Genomic DNA, 22,221 nt, shown 5'->3' on the forward strand with positions numbered 1-22,221 from the left:
CTATGCCAATTGTCGAACATCATCGAAATCGGAACAACAAAGCAATGCTTGGAAGTGGCACGTGGCTGAAAAGGAACGCATCAACAATCTCGCCGCCTCTTCCTGTCTCCTTGGAGCACCCTCTTTCTCCACAACACTGTACCTACGATCTCATCATACCTGCCCCGGCCACCCACCACCAAAGGACACATGTAACACATTCGCAGCCTCCAAAACCACAATCTTTAACTTCTTATCATCAATGACCGTACCATGTTCATTGCAAACAACACCATTATTAGATCTCAATTTCTCATCTTCATCGTCGGGGTTCATTCGGGTTTGAGTTGTGAGCCTTAACCGGTTGTTTTGGGGCTCCAAGAGAAAAGGAGAACGGGAGGAAGTCAGAGAGGGGGTGAATTAGTCATTGTTGTCAAAGGTTATAAGGATTTGGATGTTCTCTGAGTCGCAGAGCTCCTGCATTGGCGGTAGTGGCCGCAGGGTGTGGAGGAGATGACGAAGGAGGTAAGAAAGGTCTCGCCGTTGAGGAGGAGGTTGGTTACGAGGAACTATTCAGCACGGACGCATGAGAGGAAGAGGACAAGTAACTCCCTGAACATTTTGAGGTGTATGTGTATGCAGCGAACATCCATCTCAGCAAGGAGAGGTGCCAGCACACACGGTTATTATGACAAGTCAGCATTTTTCGTTTGGAGTTGATGGAAAAATCCCCCACAGGGACCACATTGTATCACAGAAGTAGGAGACAGAGGCCAAAGTGGATTATTTTTTTCGTGAGGGATCGCGTTGTCATTCGAAAAAATGGATAGGGACTGAGTCGGTAGTTCACTCTTATTGTTTTTGCTCAACTAGTTGGTTGTGTAAGTAAATTTATTTCTTTTTTTTTTCTGGTCTTGACATTTATTTCTTTTAATGACTAAATAAAGGAAAGTCAATTTATTTTGTGAGCCTAATAGGTCGAGCATAGTTATTAAAACCAACGCAATCTTGTCAGTTAAATTGAAAATCTGGTCACTCGGTCTTCTGGCTAAATCAAATCATTCGTTGGATCGTCCAAACATCATACCCACCAAAAATCGGGTCGATTCGGTTGGTGCTCAGTGAAATTGGTGACCTGGAGAGTTTATATAACCCGAATCAGGTCAATGTTTAAATTTTTTAATTTAAAAATAAAAATAAAAAATGGCGTCCTTTCCAAACCCCTCTTAGTGTCCTAATTTGATGCTGATCACCCTCAGCGCTTAGTGTCTCTCTTCTCTCTCGTCTCTTTCTCGTTACTCTCTCCTTCAAGCTCAAGCTCTGTCACAGTCTCATCTATCTTACTATGGCTCTCGCACTTAAGCTCTCTGGTCTCCGATCTCTTTCACTATCCCAGTCTTGCACCTGGTCGTCGTTGTCGTTCTCTGTGTCATCACCGTCTCACACCGAGTCGCGCACCTTCCCTGCAATCGTCGTCATGGGGGACAGAAGTAGTAGGTCTCAGGGCTGATCGTCCTCGTCGCTCTTTGTCTCGCACTCAGATGCGCGCCTTCCCTGCGCTCGTTGTCGTTGGCAGTAGAAGTAGCAGGTCCCGGTGCTGGTCTCGTTGTCATCTTCCTATTTCAAGCCTCGCCGTGAGCTTTCTTTGCACAACCGGAAGCTGGTATCCGGTTTGGTGTGTTCTAACAAATTTTTTTGTTCTTTCTGTTTTAATTTGGTTGCTGTAATTCATCATTGCACTTTAATTTTGTTGCTAAAATTTGTTACTAATTATCATCACTGAACCTTGAATTTGTTACTGTCTTGCTAAATTAATCACTTAAGTTAAATTTTTTTTCGTTAAAAATCATCACTAAGTTGAATTTGTTACTGTCTTGTTGAATAATCACTTAGTTAATTTTTTTTTTGAAAATCATCACTGAGTTGAATTTGTTATTGATTATTTTCAGTGAACCTTGAATTTGTTATTGTCTTGCTAAAATAATCACTTAGTTAAATTTTTTATTGTAAAAAATTATCAATGAGTTGAATTTGTTGCTGTAAGAATGGATTTGAATTTCATTTTTAGTTAGTTTGTTAATGATGAGGAAAATGTTGATTAAGTTCTAAATTTATCTTATACATGTAGATGCTGACTTTGAGATTATCTCTTGAAAGTATTTTATACTAGTGACTAGTTTATTATCTTTTTTTACATCATTAGTGAAAGATTACTATGTGTTCATAACACGCAGCGGAAGAAAAGAAAGTAATCCTTAAAGATCTATTTTGTGCTTAAACTTTATTCCAATAATAAATATATAGTAGATCAGATCTAAATACCTGAGTACGCTCGTAAAAATCTTTTTCTCCTTCGATGGTACGAAGGCGCTATGCGTATCCACACCGAGACCAACCTTTGCTGTCAACTCTTTGACCAATGGACATCTGATCTAAATTGAGAAACCTCTTGTAACTCTTTGCACGCCATAAAATTTTTCTCCAAGAATTAGGCTCACATACGTTTATATGTGTAGAGGTAAAGGAATAAAAACCCTTATTATTCTCTTGTGTTTCTCATCTGTGATTCCTTTACTCTTGGCATACATATATATAGTATGAGATTTGTTACTGATTTTAAATTTGAATCTCAATTCAAATTTAAATCATATCTTGAAATTCTAAATCTGAATCCTTCAAATTTATGAATCATATCATAACTCAATTTGAAAACAGAATCAGTTAGGATCTCATCCAAATCTAGAAATAGAATAACTAATTATTATCAAATCTCATTTAATATTCTCAATCATCATACTATTATTATATTCTTGGTGCTAGCAAAGAATATAATAATATTCTATTTGAATTAATATAATTATTTATTTGATCAAATCAAAATAATAATTAAATAATTCTACAGCAAAGATTAGAACACTCGTTAGTGTGTGACCCCATAGGTTCAATACTAAGCGGGTAGTAAATTAGTCATACTAAATTTACTAATCAAGGTTGGCGTCTAGCAACACTTCTCAACGACCCGATAGTATAAAGTAATATATTTTTACTAAGAACCTCAGAAGAACAAAGTATAATTCTTTCCATCTTTCCAACTCTTGGTTAACATTTAGAGTGTGGTTTAATTGTCAAACTCTAACTTGTTACCATTATTATAATAAACTGTGAATGACCTAAGAAACTCAATTCTTCATTCATTCAATCCCTTTGACCAAGGTTTTATTCATCTCAGTCATTATAATCATAGAGCTCAAACTCTTTATCGAGAATTGACGGATTTCTTATTGACTAATCATTAATTCTACAAGTATCTAAATCATACCCAATATCCATTCAACTAGCACCCTAGGGTATTAGGTGTCCGGAATCAAAGTATAATAAATACATTGTTAATTACTATGACAGTCGCAGGTCAAAGGAAACTCTATTACTATGTTCATCTTGAGAATATCCTATTGACAAATATACGATAATTATAACCATTAGGAATTCTCAAAGTGAGTCAGTTCAATGGTCATATCTCTATATGCACCATCTATATATATAATTTAATAAATGAGATCTATTAATCTTCATCCAATGAAGACCGTTATATATATATTGATCTTTCTGGATTATTAATGTCCTTTTTTAATAATCCTATGACCAAGAACAATTTAGATTAAATTATAAAAGATTTATCTCTCAATATTATGATCACTATCACAATGATAAATTTCTAAATTTAATCAAGGACCTTATTATATTAACATTTTAATATAATAATAATAAAAAATTATTTGACACGTGATTGATTGGATTGTGGTCATACTACTTATTCCCAACAATTAGTTATGTCTAATACTTGATACTTGATTGTTATTAATAAGTTTACGAAGACGTGCATTTGATTTTAATTTTATTTTTATAAATTTTATATTTTTATTTAATTATGACTAAGTTAACTAAGAATTACTGGTTAAATGATCGGATTAATTACCGGTTCAATTTTCTGGTAACTATAAGTAGATTCCCATTCGAGATATTTTTGACAGGTTCCATTACAAATGGGTTTATAAAAACATTTAACCCAAAGATATTTAACCCAAAGATATTATTATCTATCAATCTAAACTCTTATCATTTCCTCTGACCAAAAACAAAAAAAAAAAAAAAAAAAACTCTTATCATTCCCCTACTCGTGTGGCTCTCAATTGGGCTAGTCCATTCGTTTAAGTTTACGGGTTAAACGAGCCGAGTCTATCCTATACCAATTAGTTTTGTTCCTATAATTTAAAGACCACCTGTTCAGTCCCAGCATAATAAGAAATGAGTTGTATAAAATATTATCAGAAAAAAATCTTGTGATAAAAAAAATACCCATAAACACCAACGATTTTGTTTAAATCAATATTGGACTAGTCACCAAAATATGTCAATATTGGACTATTGATTAAGGGCCTTTTTTTATCTTTTCGGTTGCATTAGATCTTAAGTTAGAATTGGATTGAACTAACTTTTGAAGATACAATTTACTAAAAAGAAAAACGGATTATCCGTTGAGTCCCAAAATGTTTGTTCATCCTTCTTTTTTCGGGTTAATTAAATTGAGCCTGTTTAATTTCTCGTTTTACATGTTTAATTCTATAGACAAAAATTCATTTGTTTTAGGTCGTTTGAGAAGTTTTAAAAGTAATTTTTTTTGAGCTTTTAACTTATAAAAAATAGTAGTATTAATATCTAGTATAATTTTTAAATTATACCTTTTTAAAAAGCTATTTAAGAATTTATAGAAAAGTTAAAAAAAATGACTTTTTTTATAATATTATTATTTTTATCATATTTTTATAAAATAAGCACTCTTATAACTAAAAATCTAAATACAAAATAACTTATTTATAAGCTACTTTTAATATAGTCATTTATTATTTAAGTTATTTTTTTAAAAATAATTTAATTAAACTATTTATCTAAACTGGCCTTAGTCTATTTAAAAACTAAAAAGTCTTATTCATGTGTACTTATAATCTTTTATATGATTGGATGATAAAATTAATAAATAAATAAAATGGTGTAAAAGGGATATCTAACCGTAAGCAAAATGAAAGTTCCTAAAGTAGTTGAATATGTTTTTTTTCCTAACATGTGGCATAACTGTTTACATCAATATGTTATGTTAATATGTTGTTAATGGAAAACATTCGATAAACTAACTTAGGTAACGCAGTGAAAATTAAGGATCTAGGCAATTGGAAACTTTTTGCCCAATTCGATGACATGGTAAAAATTCCGGACCATTTAAAGCTTAACTCGATGAATTATTCACATAATTTTTTTAAGGATAAATCACAAAAAATATATTCGAATTATTTTGACCCTAATAAAAATATTTTTAAATTTTTTATCGATAAAAATATCTTTAAATAATTTAAAAATATGCTAAAAATGTCCAACCATAATAAAAGATTTGTTCCATTAATAAAAAAAGCGTCAAATTACTCTTTTTATTAACGTAGAACATCTCAATTCACAAATGTATAATTTTGTCATATTTTTAAATAATTTAAAGATATTTTTATTGGTAATAAAATTTGAAGATATTTTTTCTGCGATATTATATTCGGATGCGTTTTTAGAGGTTTACTCTTTTTTTTATTTAGTACCAATAGCCAGGGATAGACTCAAGGGGGCAAGTAGTGGTCTTGAGCCAATAACTCTTAAACTCATATACTATTATAATAGATACATTATATGAGAGTAAAGCTTAATAGTATAGTGATAATAAAAAAAGTTGATAATCTTTATATATTAGGATTTAATTTTTCTACATGCATTTATATTATTTGTATTTTTATTTTGATTTAGAATATTTTTAGTATTTTTTTAAAAATTAATTTTAACATCTATAATCATATAAAAAATACTTTAATATTATTTATAATAATATTGTTCTTTTTCTAATTTTATTTAGTTATTTTTTTATTATTTTTCTATTAATTTTTACTCCTATTATTATATAAAAATACTTTAATATATTTTAAATTCATATAACAAAATTGTTAGTGTAATTAATTTATATTATTTTATGTCATATTTTTAAATGATATAAAACATAAAAATATAATTCATTGTTACATAAATACTTAATAAAATAAATTAATTAATAAAATATTTAAAATAGATAATTTTATATTTTATTAAATATAAAATCATAAAAAAATTATAAAGACTGAAATAATTCTTTATTTGATAAGTATGTATTAATTTTTTAATTAAAAAACTAATTATAATTATATTTATTATCGAATATATAACATTATATTTGATTATATAAAATTTTAATTTTTAGTCTCTCCACTCTTAGATTGCTTGAATAATAATAATAATAATAATAATAATAATAATAATAATAATAATAATGTTGTTCGTAGTGGGTTAGGAAGAAATTTGAAGATTCACTTCTTTTTATATTGTTCGTAGAAGTTGTATAAACTTATTGCATATTTATTTGCATTCCAAATAATATTCCCTTCGGTGGGGAAAAATATAAAATAAAAATGCTTCCTATAAATCATGTGACCCTACATGCAATTAAAGTAGATATACAATTCCTGAAACATAAATTGTTCTCTTGAAATGGTAATGACAACACACAACTGTATGAACATTTATTTATCAACATGAACTAATCTTATGATCAAGCAGTAATTTCTACATACTTTGAGGGAAAAAGAAGACTACTTAACTGCTATCATTTCGGTAGTACTGTATCTAGCATAACAAATCAAGATATAGTTTACTTTACAAAGAGGAATTAGAAAACAATATACATTAATGCTAAAACGCTCTCAGTAACAACCTCCAAAGGGGTGATGAATGTAAAATATAAATGAGGGAAAAAATGGTGAAGGGAGAAAAAGACACTTCTCCCATTACTCTACTCTGTCTTCGTTCTTCTTCAGTTTCAATTGTAGCAAGTTAATTTCGTTAATTGAAAAAAATTTACATAGTTATCTTGTAGTGTATCCAAGGTTGTCTTAGTCTTCCAACGCGTCAGCTTCCAAGCATGGATCTGGTAAACTAAAGTCAATGTAAATTGATGGCAGATTGAAGTCTCTAAGCATGGAGGGAGCCGGAAGGAATGATATATTGACTGCAAAACAGTATATAGACGCAGTTATGAGATGTTTTTCGTAATCGATTTCATAGTTGAAGATCAAAACCAAGTTGGAGCCAGTATAAACCCAAAGAAACTAGTTAATTTCCAAAGCGGAAAATTATATTGATATCTCCCTTTTTCAAAAATGAAAGGTGATATGTTTGCTACTTATTTCCCTTACCTATAAAGTGTTCATCATCTACCTCTCCTAGAACAACCAATGTTTCCTCCTTGGTGGTTGAGGCGGTGGTGCAGCTGCGAAAAAGATACGGAAAGAAATCAGCAATACATTTATTTTATTCAATACCCAACAGAATTTAAACTTCATATCCAAAGAAGGACAAGATTGTAAGGGAAAAAACCTTGAATTGAATAGAGTGAGTTGTAATGAACCTCAGACCAAAAGCTTAACCACAACTCTGCATCATTAAAAAATGAAGGGAAATAAATAAATAACTAAATAAGAGGATACTCCCATTGAAATGTCAACATAAAATGTCAAGAAGTTTTTAAAGTTCATGTTCAAATAACATCTTGAGGATGCAAGTGTTCGTTTGTTCCAGTTGAATTTCATAATTTACATGAAGGTCTGCAAATTTTCATGTTTGTTCTTTCTGTATTTAATCTTGGTATTTTTGTTTATTTATTTATTTATTCTGAAATTCTGTCCCACATCATTGAAAAATGTAAACTGGTTTTGGAACTACATGTTATTAGATTTAAAATATTTTAGAGGGGGCCATCTACAACAATTCTAACGCACTTCCCTGAAACTATGTATTAGAAAATTTGAAAAAGTTTTAGGCTGATTTTATCTCGGTTAAGATCTTGATGTACATATTTCTGTAAAATCCTAACCAATTAAAGTTATTGAGGTGAACAATAATGATGACAATCGTACCGCGTTTCGGTGCTTGGTGCAAAGGCATAATTTCAATGAAACAAGTGTCTCTGAATGAAGTCAAAAGGCATATTTTTGCTGCAAACTGCAATCAAGATAAACATAAGAAACAATATATTGCATGTTAACATTAATATGCAAGAAATGTGAACATATCTTTAATAATTCAACAAAAATAAGAAGCACAATTAGTCCAACTATTTGAAGCAACCACAGAAGAGAAACTTGAAAAGTAACTTCCAATATCTGTTAAGAGATATATCCACATTCTACCGAGTTAAATGTCACTTTCTTGTCAATGAGGTTCATGATAAATGCATTTTGACCAAATCAGCACTTCGTTCTGATTATGCAATCATTTAGTAAGTTTTTATTCAAATCTAGTAATTCATATGCATACTCATTTCATTTCTTTAGAAACCAATATATGGTTTACAATCTAAATGACATATATGCATAAATAAGATCTACCAACTTATAAAACAGATTACAGAAGTTGTTTTTTCAATTCATAGAACAGATAAACCAAATTCACATTAACTAGATAAGCCCTCCACAAAAAGGGGGATATATATAAATTAATAATTTAAGGGACTAGCCATTGACCCCGAAGAAGGAATCTCAGGCATAATAACAGTTTGAAGTTATTTAATTCCATGCAGATGTATCATTTAGTTAGCTACTGCCAGCAACAGTTAATCATAGATGCAACTGTGCCATCACAAACTATAAAAATTAATTCATGCATAAAACTCAATCATCACAATTACTAAAAATTATTTCAATACCAAAATTATAAAATAAAAAGAGGTATTAAAGTCCGGTACACAAGCATCCCACGTAATGCAGGGTTCAAGCAAAGGGCATGCCAAAGAAGAAAGGGAAAAAGATAAATTAATAATCAGTTGATACTTGATAGCATTACACAGGAAAGTATTAGAAGTTAGAACACAGCAACAAACCTTATCAGCAGCTGCCTGCAATGTCAAATGATCTCCCCATTCTCCAGACCTGTTATAGTGGACAGAAGATGAATGAGTAAGTTGGAGGAAAAAAGCCCACTCACTCATTGCATATATATATGTTACAACCAATAGTTTGTTCCAAAGATACCTACTTTGAAATTTTCTTGCAATATTTTTTATACTTCATCGGTACATAGCATTCATACAGGGAACGGTGACCTTTTAGCTGGCAAAGAAAACCATTATGCAAATTAGCATCTAAAACCATCAATGTCTATTAAATACAACTAATAGATTGCAACATTTTATCATTTATCATTTGACCATCTAACAATTTTATTTATTACAACCCATAGTTTGTCTACTTCTCTTGAAGACCATATTTACTCTATCAATAGTTAATGTTTAGTTATTGCAGGCGACCTTGGTAAGCAAATAAAAACTTATCTCAGATATTTAAGAAAGAATTAAAATCTACTACAATCCATACTCCCATCCCACCAGCCAATTTGAGAACACACTCATCATATATTCATTCATATGTACCTGTTTTACAATATCTTTTCGAACATGCTTATGATGTTCAGGGGACCTAAAGAGCTGATCCGAAAGTGCACGGAACTGCAATGTAGGTAAAATAATCAAATATAAGTTCAAAAATGTAATGCTTGCAAACTGTTGTTGTAATACACTAATATCATACCTGACAGTTCCCATCTCCAGAGACTTTAACTTCACAAAGACCATAGATCTGCAACCTTTAAAAATGGAAAAGAGAGAGCGAATGATGAAAAGGTATACAATTAATAAAAAGTATACCTAATATTCATTGGAACAAACTACTTTATTTTTCAATTAAGAAAAGGTATACAATATATTTGGAAGCCTATTGATGCTACATACCTCTGAAGAAGACGCTGATGATCCATACTGGCATCACTTATGTTTGGGATGAAATTGTTTATCCGGGGCACATGCTGAAATTTTAAGACGGAAAGGTGAAAAATTCAGAAAAGCAATAAATATTCATATATTTCAACCTCTAATATTCAGATATGGTCAAAAGCAGTAGCCATTCAAGGAGAGCCTACTTTAATACGACTGATAATGCACAAGATGCAAACCACAGAATAAAATCAACATACCAAAACATGATCCTTTTGAAGTGTTAAATTACTATCCTCCAATGTAGTCAAGTGATGTAACTATAAACAATTAGATGCATAATTTTGTAATGTATCAGTTGATTATGACCATACCATAATTAGTCCAAAAATATTCAGTAGTTTTTGTCAGACTATTTAAGGAACAATAGAAGAGCAAGAACTCTTACCGGAACAGGTGCCAAGCTGGAAAGACGTCTACCAACTTCACCATCTAATTTGGCATACTCTTCGGACAACACGAGAGCTATCATCCGGTCATCCTCAACATCTTGCGGACTGCTTAGTGACGTCGAACTGGAACTTTCACCCCAATACTGAATTCCGTTCATCATATTCTGACCTCACAACCACTGCTTCAAACTAAACTTTTATTACCAACCCACAGCAACAAAGCCTGAAAAATAATTGAAATTACTGTCATTAGAATCTCAAATAGGAAAATGCATCTATCAAACATGTTTTCACAGTTTTAGTCATCATAGGCTTAGAGCATGAGTACAACCAAAGTTGTACGTGCCGCACAACCAAGAACTTATTAGTCAGCTAAAAAGAGTGGAATGCAAAAGTAAAAGGTAAAGATCATCAGAATCTTCTGGAGTAGTAGTAAGACCATAAAAAGTTGAATGGCCAATCAGTTCAACGATTCAAATATGATAGCACTATGACATGGAAAAAGACCTAAATTGATAATCACATAAAGCTTCAATTGAAATAAATAAATAAATCTTTGGTGAATAAATTACACTTTTTTTTATATATTGGGTTGATAATGGTATTTTTTTGGATTATAGATTGTTGGAATGTTAATCTCAAATGTGACCTCCTTTAATTTGGAATACAGAAATATGAGGGTTCGATTTTTGGGAGTACAGAAATCAGAGGGTTCGATTTTATAAATCGGACCATCCAATTTCTGAATTACAAAAATCGAACCCTTTGATTTCTGAAATTGGACTGTCTTTCAAAAAAAAAAAAAATTGAGGTATACAAATCGGACCCTGGTATAAAAAAATACCAAAAATTACAATATTTAACTTCATCACTCATCTCACTTCCAAAGAGAAAAAAAAAAAGATTAAATTATGCTTGAACATTAAGCTACCACAAGACATATGCTTAGTTACGATGATAAATTATTAATCATTAGTCAGTAGAATCAAAAGGGGATTAAATTGAATCTTCTGATAAACCCTTTCAGCTAATGAATTAATAAGAGTCGACTTCTCAGATATACACAATAATTAGATCATTGTTTTAATCAAAACCAAATGAAGGTTAATTCATTGCAAAACAATGGTGGATAATCAACACAATCCAATGCTATTAAATAGACAGAAACACAAAAAATAAAAAGGAAGAAGAAAATACCTGCAGTTGAATGGGTATTTGTGGTGTAAATATGCAATGAATAAATGGGTTTGGGTTTAAGAAAAGGAAGGAAGAAGAGAAGAAATTGGGTATAAATAGAGAGAGTTTAAGAATGGCGGTTTGTGAGATTTGGGAAAATCAAGAAGGAAATCGGGAAAGGGGAACGAGGTTGTAACAGACACAACGATCAAGCTAAGAAAGATTGCCTCTGATTTTCATATTGGATTTCTTTCCCTTTCAATTCTGGGAAAGAAAAAATGAATCTTTCCCTTTTTATTTATTTATTTATTTATTGTTATAACTAACTTGTGAATCTATTCGATTTTTATATAATGTAGTTTAATTTAATTTTAGTTTAATTTAAATTTTAAATACAGGTTTCCGCGTTAATGACTTAGATGATATATGAATATGATGATGATGTTTTTAAGGCTGAACAGATTATTTAATTTAAAAAAATTTAAGCTGTCAAAATTTAGATTAGAAATAATAAGATCCTATTTTCAAGAGATTTTTTCTTTTTAATAAATGTTTGTTAGTAAAAAAAACTGATGCAATTAAATGAGTGTGTAAACTAATTTATATTATCAATACAATTAAATTAAATTAAATTAAATTCTTTAATTAACATTTTACTCTTTTTGGTTTCTCATAAGTCATAATTATTTTCCTCCCCATTAATTAATAAGGAGTGTTAGGGGCCAGTAGAATTTGTGATGTTTAGCTATCAATTAGTCATCATCAATATTTTCAATGGTGTGAGATGAGATCTAACGATGTAGGATTAATCATTTTTTTTTTATAGTTAAATGTTGGCCAAATTTCAATAAAAATGCTGACCCTCTAGATTTATCCTTAATTAATTAAACCCTTCTAACTAAAATGTGGCTTATTATTTATTAGAGATATCTAATTATATTATAAGCAACTTAATAGAAATAATAATAATAATAATAGCCAATAAATTATAACTCAAATGACACAGTCTCTTCTTATTCACTTAAAAAGTCGCGAGTTTAAATTTCTCTATCTCTGGTTAAAAAAAAAAGTTAAATAATAATAATAATAATAATAATGTAAAACAAGAAATTATGTTTCTTTTTTCACTAACAATTTAAACCATATTTAATTAATTTGAATGAAACAACGATCAAGTTTCATTATTTTAAATGAATATAAGATTATAATATATATTATCATTATCTTTTATATGATGTAATGGTAGTTTAGTGAAAATTGGTCGAGTCATAAGCAGTTATCCACACGGTTGGATATTTATCACTCATATCTCGGAACTTAAACTCTTTCGCCTAATCTTTAGTATCAAAATCGTTATCTTTTGTAAATTTGGTGTTTTGAAAAATCTAAGCCAAACGTTAATATGGTAAGGAAAATGTTATTTGTACAATAAAATTTATTTTTTGGTGAGTCTTTAATATTATTTAATTATTTTTTAATTAAAATATATTTTTATTTTTTAAGATATTCATTTATATTTAAAATTAATTTAAATTTTAAAAACTAAAATTTTTCTAATTTTCTAGTTACTTCGTAGTTAGTTATTATTTTTTTTTTTATGTTCCTTCTCTCTCTGTAATATGGTTTTCTTCTTTCTTCTATTCGTATATACAAAAAAAAAGAATTCAAGATCATTGTATTTATAAAAAAAATTAATTTCTTATTGTACTTTTAATAAAATACAGGATCTATTTTACAACTTTTTAGTGATAAATGGTCGAATATAATTATATAAAAAAATTATTTTTAATACTATAACAAACTCTAACAAATTGCCAATGAGTTATAGTTCAAATGGCATAGTCTTCATACTCTAGGAGTGTGCATGGTCCGGCCCGGCCTGAAGGCCCGGTCCGGTCCCGAACACTTTAGGGGTTAATTTGATGTGATTTTATCGGGTCTATGGCCGGGTATGGGTCTCAAAAGTAGACCCGATCATTATTTCGGGTCGGGTCCGGGCCATAGCTCGGGTCACCCGAAATCGGCCCGGTGGCCTGGTCATCATACACAATTAATATTTTGTGTTATTAGTGATGGATGATGGCTATTATTATGTGAAATTTAAGTATTGTAAACCTTAATATTTTGTGTTATTAGTCATTATATATAAGACTATAAGTTAATATTTTATGTTTAAAATGCATAAGACTTTAGAGTTTAGACTAATGCATAATCTTGTGTTATTTGTATTGATTTAAATATTTGGTGGTATTAGGCAATATTAGTATTGATTATGGTTATACTTTAATTTTAGAGAAGAGTTAGTTCTTATTATATTTTTCTAAGTGAATTTTACCATGTCAAATAATGGTTGGAGTCTTAGAAATTTGAATATTTTTACATGCTAACTTACAAGAAGGTATCAAGGTAATATAATGTTAACGGCCCGGTTTTCACCCGGTTTTTACCCGGTATAATCGTGGTCCAAAAGTGTATAGGTTTCATCGGGTCTAGGGTCGGGTTCGGGTCTAACAAATAGGCCCGGTATATATTTCGGGCCGGGTCTAGGTCACATCAAACCCGGTTTCACCCGGCCCATGCACATTCCTACCATACTCAATTAAGAAGTTGCGGGTTCAAGTCTCCAAAAAAAACAAACTCTAACAAATTGAACGACATAACTTAAAATTTCCAAAAGATTCAGAATGATCGGAATAATGCAATTTTAGAGTTTATTACAACCCTTGCATTGGTCGTAATTTCTTTTTCAATTGTAACACATCTAAAATTATTAAGTTATACAAAAAATGTTTTTGAAACACATCTAAAATTTATTTTAGACTTTTCTGCTTCTTTAAGTGTTTTGTACTAGTTTAGTTAATAATTAAATGGTTTAAGATTTATTTTATAATTTTAAAATTAAAATTTTGAATTTTGAATCATTTAATTTTTAAATATGTATTTAAATTATAATATATTAATAATTAATAATTAAATATATTAAATCTGAAACAGAAATTTAAAATTTAAATTTTAAATTTTAGTTTTATTTAGTTTGTATTTTGAATGTGTATTTAATTTTAAAATGACACTAAATCTATTCATAATTTTTAGATATGTTTGTTTTAGTTTTTTTAAATTATTGTAATAAAAGGTTAAATATTGTGTCATTTTTAAAAGATATCTAGTTGAATTGATATTGTAATGTCAACGTTACAAAAAAAATTGTAATGTCAATATAAATTTATATATTTTGATAAATTTAAATGTCATATATTATAGTATTAATAAAATATTTGATTTAATTATTTATCATGTTAAATATCATAAAAAAATAAAAGAAAGAAAGAAAGAGGCTGTTGCTATAATTTTTTGTGACTAATGCTACACGTTATCTAATTAATTTTAACTTAAAATAATATTTGTTTAATACTAACAACTCATATTTTATGTTATAACTCCATAAAAAAAAGTAATAAATTGAAAATCGTCGAACGATATTTGTTATTGCAAATATTTATCTCAAACACAACTATTTATCTTAAGCATGATAAATATATCTAAATAGCATTAAGATAAACTTGTGTTGTTTAATTTAAAGTGTATTTTTTTTTTACATTATTACTAAATACATGATAAATACATTAAATTTTTTATTTTATATTTTTTAATAAAACTTTTTAATTAATAACCTTAATATAAACACGTATTAACTAAACAATAAAATGGATGCAACATTAATTATAAATACGGTGGTGACAATAGTCTCTCCCAAAAGAAATAAATTAAAGAGAAAAAAGGGACGAGGTGGAGAGTGGTAGTTGGCAGAGGAAAAGGATGTTCAGTTGGACTAATTAACAACAATGAATTGAGAAATGAGACTACGCGGTTTTACCCAAAGAAAGAACAACAACCCAATTAACAAAAGAATAAAAAATATCTTAAAAACTCTAAACACGTTATAAACACAATAGATTTGAGTATTCTATATTTGTGAGAGAATTGTATATAGACAATTTGTAAATATCTTCGCAAAACCATTTTGTTAGGATGAAAATTTAATTACAGTTATTCTTACTTAAAGTTGATAATTATAAATTGTTAAATGATTTTATAGGTTTTACTAAATTATAATAAAATTTTATATTTAAGTCATTTAATTAATTAAATTTAACCAAGTTGTATAACTTAATTTAACTTCACGTGCCACTATTTTTAACAATCTTTTGACTTAACGTGCAACTATATATAACTACATTTTCAATGCAGTTTTTTTTTTTAACTTTCTCAATATTTTTTGCGTTTTTTGTATTTTCTTCTTTTTCTACTTTTTTTTCTGTATTCTTTTTGTTTTTTGCGTTCTCTTCGTTTACGATCAATGTTCTTTGATTTGATTTGAAGATTTAGATCAATTTTTATTTTAAATCAAGATGTAAAATCAGGTTTGAACATATATTTTATTTTCGAAGACAATGAGATGCAAGTTCACATTATCAGTTGAACCAAGGCAAATTGAATTATTGTTTTAAAACGAAACAAGTGGATGAAGTTTGGTTCGAACATCATTAATGTAGTTCGTTAGTAGTTGATACTGGTGTAATTGTTTTGTCTACGAGTTGAATAATTTTGTTTTTCTTTGTCAAAATCAGTGTTCATAGTTGAAGATTTGAATATGAATGGAATGTTAAAAAATTTTGAATTATTTTTTCGATGAATCTATTTATGTTACGTTTAATTGTAGTTTCGGTGCATTTTAAAACACATTTTGGTGTAATATAGAATTGTTTTCGGTGTTGTGCTTATAAGTTTTCGGTATTTTTTGTGTCCGTTTGTCCTAAAGGTTTTGATGATTTTTAACACACCTGAAGAAGAAGATGCTGCTGATTTTTCTTCTCCTCCTTTTTCATCATTTTTCTCTTTCGTTATTGTTATTGTCATCATCGTTGTCTTCTTTTTATATGTATAACAGTTCAAATTCAGAATGCACCAAAATTCCTTAATGGACACGCAAACAAACTCATTTTAAAATAAGTTCAGATCACAAGTATACCTTATTTGAATCTAGAATGCATCGCAATTACTTAATGATGACAACACACAAATAAATTCAGTTCAAAACAAGTTCAGACCAAAATTGCACCTTATTTAAATTCAGAATACACCGAAATTACTTAATGATAACTCAAAACTCCTCATCTTCTTCTTCTTCTTCTTCTTTTGTTCATTTTTTTTCTTGTTTTACTTTCTTATTTATTCTCTTAACAAAAATAAAAACAAAAAAATCAAACGAAGAAGAAAAAAACCCATAATGATACAAAATCACTAGGAAGATAGAGGAGGAGGAAAAGAAAAAAAAAACGCAGCAAAAATAATAAAAGAATAATGATGAGAAGAAAACACGCGAAAAAAAGAAAGAACGCGAACAAAAAGGAACCCGAAGAAGAAGGAGAAAAAGAAGAAGGATGAGAAATGCGAAGAAGAAGAAAGAAGAAGAAGGAGAAGGAGAGAAATGCGAGAACCGTTTTACGTAGTTGGAGCGTGTATCCACGTTCTATTAATGAAACTAATTTTTGTTGGATTTGAACAAACTTAGTTCATCGACCAAAAAAAAAAACTTGGTTGGATTTGATTATCAAAAAAGACTTGGATATGTAACATAATTAACTAAATTATCATCTTATAATTATTAATTATCAACTTCATATAAAAACAAAATAAATGTATACAAATTCTCATCTTTATATCTTCACACGGAGAGACTAACTATTATCGAATTTACCAAAATAATTTTTAACACCAAATAATAAAAGATAAAAAAAATACAATTATATTAAATGTACATAACAAAATATTTATTAAATTAATTATTTATATAAAATATATATAAAAATATAAAATAAATTAAATAATATATATTTATTTATAAATATATAATAATTAATTTAGCAACTAATTTTTGCGTGTATATTATAATTTATTAAAAGAATATAACACCCAAGTTGTGGGGTGACACCGTGAAGGTGATAGGCTGATAGCAACGGGCAGGGTCAGACAAAGCATGGGTTGCATTACTGCTGAGCCACTCTCAACGCCCATCAAGCCCTTCTTTTGTTCTTTTCTTACTCTCAACTTTCTTTTTCTTTCTCTTATTTTATGTTCTTTAATTACCAATGAGGTTCCATTGTTTAGAAGTTCTATTGTTCCTGTTGCATTCTAAATGTGTCTGTCCATGCATGAAAATGAAATATGAAATATCATTGCCTTGTTTTCTATTTCTTCGTATTCTGCAGGTATCTTTTGTTCCTTCTTTTGTCGGTGACTACCTATCTACCTCTATGCTCTTCAACTGAGACCAATTCTATATTTTCGTCTAAAAATTGTTTTCCCCCCTAGATATCGCATAGGTAAACAACATTTGTTTTTTTTTTTTTTGGACATGAACAATATTTGTTTATTGGATACAAATTTTTTTGTTATGTCTCTACCAAAAAAAGTTTTTATGTTATTTTTGTGGTCGTTTTTCGTGAATTTGAGTCCCTTTCGTTCTGTTGTAAAACTCCGCATTTCTTTTGGTTATGTCACAAGACTGAGTTTTTTTTTGGGACCGAGACAAGACTGTGATTGGAAATGCATTTTAGAACGATATGGATCATATATGCACTGGCCTATTTTCATTTATCAAGGCCCAAATAAGAAAGAAGCAAGCATGTTGGCCCAAACTAAATAAACGGCCTGAATTCATTTAACAAATATACCTGGACAAGCTAAAAAGTATGGTGGCAACATGCACCCTACTCGCGGATATCCAACCCAATTCGATCGGGTAGGGTGCGGATAGGGTTCTCCTACGCATAGTTATTAGAATCGAACTGGTAATTGATTCGGTCATATGACTGGGTTACTGGTTCAACATTTACTCGGTTGATCCGGTCATAATTAAATAAAAAATAAAATTATAAAAATAAAATTAAATAAAAAATTAAATGCATATTTTTAAAAAATATATTAATGATAATCAAATATCAATTTTTAGATATAATTTACAGTGCAAAAATATATAATAAATTAGTCATTAGTACAAAATATTTTCTTAATTTAAATGAATGAGAAAAAATAAAAGATAACACAATCAATATCAATATATCAATATGTTTATATATTATGCGTTGTTACTTGTTATTGGTATCCATGTCAATCCATGCTTAAAAGGATAAAAAAAATAAAAATTCATTAATGGTTTATTATATATTAAATTTTATCACATATACTATTGAGATTCAAGATGGCACAATGGCAAGGGAGTGATGTTGTATTCTTGCCAACCAATTAGGGGTGTTCAAAACCGAACAAAACCGATAAATCGATAACTGAAAAAACCAAAAACCGAAAAAATCAAAAAATAATATTTTGCAGTTATTTTTGCGGTTCGGTTCGATTTTCGGTTCTGATACTGAAAACTCTAACCAAACCGAACCGAACCGGTTTTTTTAAAAAAACCTATATAAAAGTCCCCCTTCCAAATGACCTAACCGACTAACCCTTTCACAGCCATCAGTAATCCTAACTCCGCTTAGCCTCTCTCCAGCCTCCAATCCTCTGAGCTCTCAGCACCTCTTAGCGCCGAAAACTCCTCCCCCTTCCCCTACCTACAATGGTTCAGCGGGCTCGGTTTTCAATAGGTTTGACCACTATTGATCGGTTCAATTGCTTATCCGGTCCAATCCACTAATCAAATCGGTCAGACCACCGGTTTTTCAGTCGAATCGGCCGGTCCGGTGTGGTTCTGATAACTATGGTCCAAGATGAACCCACACCCTATATATGTATATGTTATATACTTATATAAAAAATATGTTTTATGTGGATGTTGAACCAAAAACCTCTCACTAAATACAAAAAATCATTAGCCACTAAGAGAAAATCATTAATTAATAATTTAATATATTTTTTTATATATAAATCAGTTCTATTTTAAATTATTATCAAGTTATATAATAATATTGCATCTTTTTAGTAACTCGCGGGTAGGGTCGGATACCCGCGGGTTAAGAACGGGTTGGATTAGGGTTGGGATATTCTCAACCCACGAGTAGGGTTAGGGTTGGATCCATACCCTACCCTATCCTACCCATTGCCACCCCTACTAAAAAGCAAGGTTCTGAAAACTGGTCACTTGGCTAGTCCGGTTGACTCTCAGAACCGCTCTGCAAAACACTGGTAAAAAAAACTGATCGAACCGATGAACCGGCCAAATTTTTAAAAGTACCAATTTTTCACTATGGGTCTGAATCAGCGTCATTTTGACGCAAAAAAAAATCCACTTACCCACATAGCTGACCCGATAACCCAACCCCTTACAGTCCCCTCACTCACCAGCCACCACACTTCAACCCTAATTTCACTTCCAAGTTCCAATCTTCATCCAACTCCAACGAAGGCCACTGTCCCTCCCAGTCCACCACAATCAACGCCGCATCAGAGCTGCTGTCACCGGGCACAAGGACCTCCAATGGGCGGAAGGAAGTCACCGTCGCGGATTGAAGCTGCTATTAGCGGCGTCGTCGTTTGGTCGTCTGAACTCCGAAGCTTCTATGGTCGGCATCATCTGCTCGTCTGGTCATCAGAAGCTTCTCTGTTAATGTCGTCGGGCATTTGTTATGCCGCTGTGACCTAGACGCCTTCTCTATTCTGTGAGTTGTACTGATTTTTTAACTAATTTTTTTATTTTGTTAACGAACTATTTGAATTGATGCAGAGTTCTTTATTTGGTTAATTATATGGATTGATGCAGAGTTATGTATGTAATGGCTGCTGTATGTAATTCAATTTTGGATTATTTGATTAATTAATTATTTGGTTAATTATATGTAATGGCTACTGCATGTAATTTAATGTTGGATTTTGAATTTTGCTGTAATTGTTGTAATTGCTGTTGTATGTAATTCACTAATTTGTAATGGCTGATGTATGTAATTCAATTTTGGATTCTAAATTTAGCTGTAATTATTGGCCTGACTGCTGTATGTAATTCTTTGAATTTTACTGTAATTATTGTAATGGCTATTGTATATAATTCACTAATTTGTAATTTGTATACTGTATGTAATTTAGATGGAACAAGCACAAAGTGATCAACAACCACAAAATGATACCGTCCAAGAATTTCAAACAGGTTCTTCTTGAGGAAAATCTGACCCGGCTTGAAAATATTTCACTGTGAAGTATGACAAAAATCACAAGGCGCAATATACATGCATCTTTTGTTTGAATACTTATAATGGAGGGGGTATATATATATAATGAAATATCACCTTGCGAAAATTTCTGGACAAATTAAAGTATGTAACAAAGTTACTGAAGAGGTTGAACTTCAATTCAAAAGGCTTTTGATGAAAAATAAAAAAAAAAAGATGAAAAAAGAAAATTTGAGGAGGAGTCTTATGGTTTGGAACCACAAGCACAAGAGTCTAAATCGTCTAACCCTGTACATCCTATTGTTTCTACAACAATAGGAGACAAAGAAAAGAGAAGAGATGTTGTTGCTACACAAATTGAAAGTTATTTTAAAGAAAGGATTAGTCCAAAGTCTCAACCGACTTTAAAAAGTGTTTTGGCCAGTAAAAAAATTGTGCACAAGCCGAAGTTGGAATTTGCTAAATGGATCATTGATGCACGTATTCCTTTCAATGCAATTTAATCACCTTACTTTCAACCTGCATTGGATGGTATTACTGTAATTGGACCTAGTTTTAAGGGACCATCATATAATGAAATGAGAGTTCATTTGCTGGTCGATCTTAAGAAAGAGTGTCAATTGCTTGTTGAAAAGTATAGAAGCTCATGGAAAAGCACCAATTGTACGCTGATGGCAGATGGTTGGATTAATCAAAGACAATGAACTTTAATTAATTTTCTAGTTTATTGTCTGGCTAATATGTCATTTGTTAAGTCTGTTGATGCTTCTGATATGATAAAAACTGTCGATACCTTGTTTACTTTATTTTCTGATGTTATTGAGTGCGTTGGCCTAGTAATATTGTGCATTTAGTCACTGATAATGCTACTAATTATGTATCTGCTGAAAATTCCATTCATGAAAAGTATCCAAACATTATTTGGTCTCCTTGTGTTGCTCATTGTATTAATCTTATTTTGAAAAGATATTGCAAGTATTCCTCACATAGATGACCTTGCTTTCCGTACTTCCAAAGTGACTGTGTTTGTTTACAACTATATGATCTTCTTGTCTTGGCTTAGAAAAAGAAAAAGTTAGAAAGAAATTGTTCGACTAGGAGTCACACGCTTTGTCACTATTTTTATTACTTTGAAAAGTATATATGATCACAAGGAGAATTTGCAAGCATTAATGGTGGACAAATATTTTACTTCTCATAAATTATCCAAAAGTGCTAATGGAAAGATTGTTAGTTCAATTTTCTTGGATAGTAAATTTTGACAAGATTGTGTTATTATTGTGAAAATTGTTGGTCCTCTTATTAAGTTGTTGATGATTATTGATGCTGATGAGAAATCCTTTTTAGGATACGTGTATGACAGCATGCAAAGAGCGAAAAATTCTATCAAGATAATGTTTAGAAATCGAAAAGCTGCTTATACGCCATACACAAGTATCTTGAAAATACGGTGGGATAAGCATTTGAAGCGAGATCTCTATGCGGCGGTGTAATTTCTAAATCCAACTTTTTTCTATAGTGAGGATTTTTTTGAGAAGGCAAATATCTTGAGATC

The 22,221-nt window shown here is 30.3% G+C and overlaps 1 protein-coding gene and 1 pseudogene across 1 annotated transcript; both read right to left on the reverse strand.

Moving 5' to 3' along the window:
- On the reverse strand, positions 1 to 632 carry LOC148562723 (cytidine deaminase 1-like; annotated as a pseudogene).
- A 5,960-nt stretch (positions 633 to 6,592) lies between these two features.
- Positions 6,593 to 11,952, reverse strand: LOC107604907 (Cysteine proteinases superfamily protein). Its single transcript, XM_016306621.3, has 11 exons — positions 11,515 to 11,952; positions 10,314 to 10,540; positions 9,884 to 9,957; positions 9,684 to 9,738; positions 9,527 to 9,601; positions 9,133 to 9,206; positions 8,978 to 9,026; positions 8,016 to 8,100; positions 7,477 to 7,533; positions 7,296 to 7,369; positions 6,593 to 7,108 (listed from the first exon to the last, which is right to left on the reverse strand). The coding sequence occupies exons 2-10, from the start codon at positions 10,476 to 10,478 to the stop codon at positions 7,323 to 7,325; spliced, it is 681 nt and encodes a 226-aa protein (XP_016162107.1). The 5' UTR covers positions 10,479 to 10,540; positions 11,515 to 11,952; the 3' UTR covers positions 6,593 to 7,108; positions 7,296 to 7,322.
- Between the last annotated feature and the right edge of the window lie 10,269 nt (positions 11,953 to 22,221).

The sequence above is a fragment of the Arachis ipaensis genome, chromosome B6 (assembly GCF_059453495.1).
Source record: "Arachis ipaensis isolate K30076 ecotype BB chromosome B6, ASM5945349v1, whole genome shotgun sequence".
NCBI lineage: Eukaryota > Viridiplantae > Streptophyta > Magnoliopsida > Fabales > Fabaceae > Arachis > Arachis ipaensis.